An 8,091-nucleotide genomic window follows, 5' to 3' on the forward strand; every position below is an offset into this window, starting at 1 on the left:
GGCATCCCCCTTTCGCTCAGATGTTGCCATTAGGAAGAACACCCTCAGTGCATGCATCATGCAAACACCATCTATCTTTTTACTCAGTAAGGCTAAGAATCTAGAGCTTAACTGTTAATGGAAGACGATTAAATGGCTTGTGGGCTCGCTTCTGCTTAGGTGAAATAAAAACTCAGGTCTGGGCTTCCACTGTGCAAACAGGACAGGACAACTGGAAAAGCTTTATTGTTCAATCAGTTTCTCATCAGCTCTTCTAAGCTGCACTCCTTAGCAACAACCATCGGACACTCATGACGGGCTGCTGACTCTTTCTGTCTCTTTAGATTGTGCCGCGCTGGGGTCCGATGGCGTCTGCAGTCCTGAGGTGGCAGGTGCAGGTGGGGCAGTGGGGGACTGGAGGGCTTTGTCTGCAGAGTGGTGCTGGGGACGCTGGCAGAGCTGAGAGTGGTGGTGGGGAGGAGGGGGCCACAGGGCTGAAGTTCTTGCTGCCCGCTGCTCCCGCCGGCTCTGGAAGTGCGGGAGCAGCTGCCGGTGGAGATGGACGGGTGGCACCGAGGCTGGGAGGTGCTTCAGCCCATCGCTTGGTGGACGCTGGCATGTCCCCTGCAGGCTGGCCACCTGGTCTTCTGCAGGGCTGCCCCTCATCCATCTCCAGGGCTTTCCGCTTGAGGCCAGCCCTCCTCTGGCACTTTTCCAGCAGGTGGGGATGCCCTCTGTTAAAGAGGGGGTTATAGTAGTAGAGTACCTAGAAGAAGCAAAGGAGAAGAGTCAGTTGCCGCCATCCCAAGCCTGGAAAAGCCCAAGCTACGAGAACCCAGACTCTGAATTGCACAAGACAAACATGGATAGTGGAAGGGACTCTCGGGGACGGCTGAAACCTCAAGCTGAGGCCGAAAGGTTACGTGAAACGTTCTGTTCAGTCACCGCCACCCCTGGCAGCAAGAGCAGCGTAGGCTTTTCAAAAGCATAAGAAGTGCTTTCAAAAGCCAAATACCATGACTGTTCAGCAACTCCAGGGTGGGCATGAGCAGGGAGGTAACGCTGGGGTCCTTAAGTGTATCCTCTTGGCATTCGGTCGGAAGGTTTCAGATTTGGTGCAGCAAGACACGTAGCAAAGACATTCAGAGCAATGAGGTTACACGGAGCCTGTCTTTCCATGGAACGGCTTCAAACTAAGCAGGTATAACCAAACTGTACTTTATCCACGTTTCTACTAGCCAGAAAGACTAACTCAAACCTTCCTGAAAACGCCCCGAGGAGGAAACTAAAACCGGACCGCTCGCTGCCCTCCCCGCCCCCTCTATTGCGAGGCCTTATGCGACGCGAAGGTCCGTCCCTCCCCCAAGACCCCTGTGAGCGTTAGTGGATGTGCGGAGCAATGGCTCTACCTTGCTGTGAGCAGCAGCTGCTGCTTCTTCTGCCAGGAACTCAGGCAGGGAGGCAGATCTTTCGCCATCCCCTTGCATTTTGATGAATCCGTGGTAGTTCATCTGGCGAAGGAAGCTCTTCATGCTCTGCCTGGTGTAAACCTGCAGAGGTCCTCCCCTGCCCAGCACCTCCTCTTTGAAGAGCTTCTCGTTGATGGCCACGCATTTTCCTCCCTTGCTCCACCAAATGGACCGAAACTGGTCGCTTTCCACCATCGTCCAAAGCTTCTGTGGAAAGCGGAGCGACAGGAGCCCACTGCCTTGGCCCACGCTCTTGCTGGAAGCAGGAGGGACTTGTTTGGTGTCATGTCCGTCACCCCCCGGTTGGACGTGCCGCTCCTCCCCTACCACTTGCGTGGCAGCGTCCCGGGGGGCACTTTCCCCCTGTCCTGGAGGGCCAGCACAAGTCGTGTCTGCCCACTGCCCCAGCTCCTCTGGAGCAGGCAGGGATGGTGTTACTTGAGCAGACAGCTCCCGCTCCATTGCTTTTGTGCCAAGCTTGCCTCGGTGGCCAGCACCGTGGAGAGCCAGGCCTTGGTCCTGCCAGTCAGCAAGCAAAGGCCAGCTGGCACTGGCTGGCTGTGGGTCCCAGCAGATATTCCGGCACGGCATTGTGATGCCCGTGCTGCATAGTGGTGACATCACAATGCGACGTCACGGTGACGTTTGAAAACGGTGGCCTGGCAGAAAGGAGCAGCCGGAGGAGCAGTTGCTGAAGAGCAACTTCTGTTGCTGCTTTTCACTGGCAGAGCCGCCGCTGGCGGGACTGCAGCGCCCCGCAGGCAACGAAGCTGTTGAAGGGCTGTGGGCAATGAGGGGACCGTGCTGTGTCCAGCTGCATCCAGGGGGGTCTGCAGCGAGGAGCGGGGACGGCGGCGGCGTTGGGCACCCCAGTGCTCTGTTCAGGCACTTTTTCAGCTGGCCACCTCTGACATGTGCAGAAACGTCCTCATACTGCTTGTTGTCATTTCACTGGGGTGGTGTCTGTTAAGAAAACACGATGCAAGGTGTTTAATCTGCGCAGTGGTGTAAACACAAAGAACAGCTGCAAGTATGGAGGAGGAGGCGTCCACTAGATAAAGGAGAAGGCAGTCCAAAGCACGGAGCAAGTGTCCGACAAAGAGGAGGAGGGACATTTATCCCATCCTCGGCTTTTTCAAGTGGTATTAAAATACTGAAGAAAACCACAGGAAGAAAACCTTTTCTTAGAAAGAACAGAATCATTTAGGTTGGAAAAGGCCCTTAAGATCAAGGGCAACCATTAAGCTAACACTGCCAAGCCCACCCTTCAGGGACACTCGTGTCTCTAACCGCCACAGCTACAGGTCTTTTCAATCCCTCCAGGGATGGTGACTCAACCACTTCCCTGAGCAGCCTCTTCCAATGCCTGACAACCCTTTCAGTGGAAAAAAATGTCCTAATGCCCTCTTCCAAGCCTGCACTGTGCAAGTGTCCAGTGAAACCAAGACCACCAGTGGTCATGTGCAGGGAAAGAAGGCACCTTCTGGCTGGGGAGCTCTTGATTTGTGAGGAGTTGTGCAAACTTCTGATTTCAGTGTGGTTTGATTCAAAACATTTTTTTTTTTTTTTTAATATATTATTACTTTAAACAAATATTCCCTTAGATACTTAACTCTCTCTCAGGTTTTGACTAACCTATTTTATCTTAGGTCATGGGATAAATAATTACATAAATGAATTGATATTTCTTCACCTTGTTGATTTATGATCTCATTGAAGTGAGCCATGTTTTTAGGGATTTTTAAGTTTTAATTTTATTACCAGTCAGCAAAGTGGAGCTGTAAGTCTTAAGCAAGGTGCTTTTGAAAAGAGAAGAATCATGCTAGGAACTTTTTCTGTTTTGACAGTCTCTCTAGTCACTTATCCATATTACCGTGTGACTTAAATTTCCTGAAATCTGGCAGTGAATTATGTTCTCCTTTTGCCTCGTCCCCCAAAAAATCTTCTGGTGACCATGTGTGTGACCAGCCCTGACTCTCTAGCATCTTGTCTGAGTGGATGCTGCTGCCAGGGAAAGTCCAACATGGGTATCACAGCAAGCTGAGGTTTTCACATCTGGTGATGTTTTTGTCTTATCTTTTTCCTTTGCTTTGTGCTGTTGCTTGTCTGTCTAGGAAAAGTTAGGATTTGTTTCCATCCCATCATTAACAGTCTATAATAGTTTTACACATGATGTTGGAGTTACATCATGCTGAGCAGTATAATTGTATTAACACTGTGAGTCCAGCAGAAAAGCAGTGTTTTAACCTCTTGCTTCTACTGATCCTGGATGCAGCGAGCACGGTTGTCGTGCTCAGTATCTATTTAGAAACTCTCCTACCTTTCATTTGGGTTTTTAAATACTTTATTATGTTTCCATTGTATATCTTCAAGACAGGTCAGTAACTGCAGGAAGAAAGCTCTCAGCTGGTCCTGCCTTTGCTGACAACTGGAACCAGCTTGTCCCTGCAGTACTTTCTTGAGTAGTGTCCTGGCCCCCGTTCAGGGTGGCCAATCAGAAAGGCATCCATTGCTGCCAGCACCTCATCGGTCAGGTCCAAAAGTTGTAGTTTCTGTGCTTTCCCCAGCGTGCATCTCTTGTGTCTAATAAACCACATCAGTAGGACTCTTAGAGAACTCTTAGAGAAAATACAGCACGCAGACTGCCCTTGTAAACTGACACTACCCTGCGGCTCCTGGGGGCAAGACCTGGTGGTTCTTTGGTGCCTGGAGATGATGGGGGGCAGGTTACAGGCTGGTTGAGGTAAATTGCTGAGTCAGTTGGAAATTGCCAGCAGTATTTTTCTCCCCTTCTCCCCTCATCTAGAATTTACATAAGAAAGTCATGTTACTGTTGTTTCCTCTCCTACATTCCCTGTCAGACAAGGTCATTTTTGAAGCCAATGACCGGTTAAGCTTTATTTCTGCAACCATGGAAAATTATTATCAAAGGGGACAAGCTTCAAAGTAGATGATTAACTGGCACATCCGATGACTAGTTACATTTTAACGGGCTCCTTTTGCACAACTCCCTTCAGCTGTAGCAAACTTTAACTCATATGGAAATGAGTTTCCCATGGGATGTAATGGGGTGACGGTGCCTTACGACATGGCTAATGCATCCAGTCCTGGCTGAATAAATAGATGGTAAGAGAAGGGACACAGCCCCCTCCTAACAGACTCCTAGCAGCTTTCCCTGAAAGCACAGATGTCCCTGCTCTCAGTCCCTTGGTCTTTGTTGCTTCATTTTCTTTTGCCAGGATTACGAGAGGCGTAGTCTAAGTTGCACTGAGACAGGTTCAGCCTCTCATAGTCCTTCAGTGGTGAAAGCATCAAGGTGGATTAAAGCCAACCCCACTGCTGTATGAGTAGCTAAGAGCCAGGCCAGGTTTCTGTGAGATGTAATTCATCAAGGAGGGAAACACACAAAAGTACAATGGTGGCAGGAGGAGCAAAATAAGGTCTGGGTTACAGCAGCATGGCTTAAGTTGATCCTTCTACTACTGCATTTTGGAAGTGTTTTCCTAAAAGAAAATGTGAGGCTGTACAGTGTTTTGGTGCAGAGCACATATCCAATATTTATAGTCTTCTTATCTGAATTAGCTGCAGGGTTTGAATTTCTTATTTTTAATGAAGGAAGAAGACGGTGGACAAACCAAAGGGGAGTACAGCTATGCAATGAAAACTCACAGAGAGAAAGATGCTGTCACAAGGGGAGCTTTTTTAGTGAATTAATTTATTGCTTCATGTATATCATCAATCTTTCCCTTATGGCTTCCCTTCACTGTGGTTTGAAAGGTGCACTGAGGAACCTCAAGTCATCTTGCTCCAACCTGAAGTGTAGCAGACGCTGATGTGCTTAAAGCCATTTGGAGCCAAACCGTTAGCTGCCAGCCACCAGCAGAGCCACCAATACCCGGAGCTCTGCCTCCCTGTGACCGTAGAGCATCTGGCACAGAAGTTTACCCCCTTGTTGAAAAACTCACCTAAGATGACTTTTTTCTGCACTGATCCCGCAGCACTGCAACTAGCCTGCTTATGGGTATCTAGTCGAGCCTCCTGTACCACTGGCACAGATGTGTCTAGACTGGCCGTGGCTGTCCCTGTTTGACTGCTGTCTAGTCCAGAGTCCATACGGTTACACAAGAAACAAGCAGAATTTGCTTTGCTGGTGGTGCTGGGGGAGCATGAGGCACAGAGGCTGGTATGCAGCCCCATCCCTGGCAGTGTTCTCCAGACTCAATTATCTTGTCTTCCCTGACTGACCCCTTCCAGCTCATGTACAGCTGGGGGATGAAGTTGGCCTTTGGTTTATTTACGGCAGCTTCATTTTTGTTCTGTTTTCCTTATTAGCAATGAGGAATGAATTCTGGTTTTGGCTTAATCAGGGTAATTGTGAGCAGGCTCATGCCTGTGCACCTGGAGGCTGTTTTTAAAAGCTGGCTGGTATCAGTGTTACGGTGTAAAGCTGATAAATCTTTAAAGAGAAGGTCACAGGGCTGCCTGCAGAGGCCTGACATTAGCTTCTACTGACAGTGATAGAAACTGGTGGTGTACATCTCTGCGGTATCAAAGGAGGATATCTAAAATTCACCTCTGCCTGAAGGGCTAATCTCCTAAAGTCCTTCTGAATGGCTTCTGAGAGAGGCTTGAGCAGGGTAGGCATTCAAGTTTGTCCCACACGCTGTGTCTGCCATCCCCTTCCCCGCAAATAGCTTTGAGTCAAAGCTTTGACAGTGTTGTATGCATAGGTCATTCAGAAAGCAAACTGGTGTGTCTCTGCTGGACAGCTGTTAATTGAGACTTGCAGCGCTGAAAACCTGTGGTAATCAAAAATCTGGTTAATAAGGGGTTTTTCCTTTTTTCTTTCTAACCACATGAATGGAAACTGAGGTTCTTACTTAGTGACATGATCACCATTCCCAGGCCTTATAATGAAATTTGAATGTTTAGACGTGGGACCAGAGGAGGAGCCAGCACTAGCAAATACCTGGTTGCTAGCGATGTCCTTGTCCTGGTGGAGACAGGCTCAAGTGTGGGACCTCTGTGGTTACATGCCGGCTGGAAGTTCATCACCCTCGTTGGCTGCTCTTCCAATTCTCTGTTTGTGTGAAGTTGTCCAGGATGAAAACCTGGGGTTTGTGCCTTGTAAAACTTTTCAATTAAATGCAGGATGTTGGGAAGAGTGAAACAGATGCCTGTCTCTAATAGCACCAGCAAGACAAGGTTTCGGGGAAGAATATCTCAGAATAAAACCGGCTGCTAGAGCTGGGAATAAAGCTGACAAGAAGAGGCCCTAGAGATCTTTTTTCAGGTCTGAAATAGAAGCCGCTGAAGTTTAGGGAGACATTAATTGGTTAACCATCCTTAGATCTACAGCAATGCTGCTGTAACAGCAGCAGCACAGGCATTTGCTAACCTTTTTCTCTGTCACTCCATTGGCATATGTTAGTCCCTGGTTTCCCTGCTCTCATCAGCCTTCTGCCTTTTAAAATGCAGAATGTTCATATAAAGACATTTTTAATATAAACCCAGAATTGACTTTACATGACAAACATTACTGTCGAATTTAGGAGGATAGCCAAAAGGCTAACGGAACTGATGAACAATTGCATACAAGCATTTTTCAGTGTCCGGTGATCTACTGCGACCTGGAGTGTTATTTTCACAGCAGTCTTTCCTGCATCTGAACAAGAGAGAGGATTCATCAAGGTATGCAGGGGAGTGCCAGTGGGAGCAGTGGTGGCCTCACTCCCTAGCAGTCAGGTGCTTGGGTGGTTTTGAACTATGCTTTCCCACAATGATTATCCAGGTTCCTTCTTTTGTTGTTCCTGACTGGATGAAGGACTGCACTGTAACAGCTCCCTGCTGGGAGCAAGGACCTATTTGCAGTATAGCAAATGATTCCTTAATAGAAGACTAGATTTGGTGTATTCATGTGATACACAATACCTTTGAGACCTCTTTGTCTAGCTTAGATAAGATATTACACAGCCCAAGACTGTGTAGAAAGCTGGCAGCAAGTGGTCCCAACTGGGAAGCATTTTCCCACAGAATTAGACAGGGCCAAAACTTGCTAAGCCTCAGAGACTGGAGCGTTGCTCCTATTTTCCACAAAGCTGAGGATTTGATGCACACTGAGGAGCTGAGTCAGAGCTGGACTTTGTAAACAGGTGTGAAGCCACTGCTGAATGGCTTTGCACCTGATTGCACCAGGAGGGGCTTGGCTCATTCTCCTGTTTCTTCTTAGCTTGACTGAAAAGTTAAAAGTAGTGTTTGCTTTTGTAGTAGTAGTTTATACTGCAGACTGTTGTTAGAAAGTACCTAGGCACTGAAATTTTAGTGATAGATATTGCAATTAACATGTTTGCATATTTTTTTGTGTTGTTTTGTTATGCTCGTGAGGTTTGTAAAGGACCAGGGGATCCCATAAGAAGGTACGCAATATAAATCTGTATTATTATATACCTTCTATTGTCAGCCTCAAAGAAATCCCAAATGTACTTCTGTTCTATAAGGACAACAGCAAAGAATCAGCCCTCTAGGAAAACTCGAGAAAGCATTAAATAAACTTCTGATTTTGATAATGAGACTGCAAGGAGATAATTCATAAGTGTGATGGACATGCCCTACAGCCTGTGCCAGTAGGCCCCAGATACCAGCC

General features: G+C 47.8%; 1 protein-coding gene across 1 annotated transcript; it reads right to left on the reverse strand.

The window, feature by feature from the left end:
• On the reverse strand, positions 1 to 2,993 carry LOC129784539 (heat shock transcription factor, X-linked-like). Its single transcript, XM_055805503.1, has 2 exons — positions 1,389 to 2,993; positions 1 to 745 (listed from the first exon to the last, which is right to left on the reverse strand). The coding sequence occupies exons 1-2, from the start codon at positions 2,067 to 2,069 to the stop codon at positions 320 to 322; spliced, it is 1,107 nt and encodes a 368-aa protein (XP_055661478.1). The 5' UTR covers positions 2,070 to 2,993; the 3' UTR covers positions 1 to 319.
• Positions 2,994 to 8,091: the final 5,098 nt, after the last annotated feature.

This window comes from Falco peregrinus, chromosome 5 (genome assembly GCF_023634155.1).
Source record: "Falco peregrinus isolate bFalPer1 chromosome 5, bFalPer1.pri, whole genome shotgun sequence".
Lineage (NCBI taxonomy): Eukaryota > Metazoa > Chordata > Aves > Falconiformes > Falconidae > Falco > Falco peregrinus.

Excerpts from the sequence above, each read along its gene's own strand:
- LOC129784539 (XM_055805503.1), bottom strand. The coding sequence starts at position 2,069 with ATGTCACCACTATGCAGCACGGGCATCACAATGCCGTGCCGGAATATC. Across the intron at positions 746-1,388 it reads CAGCTGCTGCTCACAGCAAG|GTACTCTACTACTATAACCC; the intron begins GTAGAGCCATTG and ends TGCTTCTTCTAG.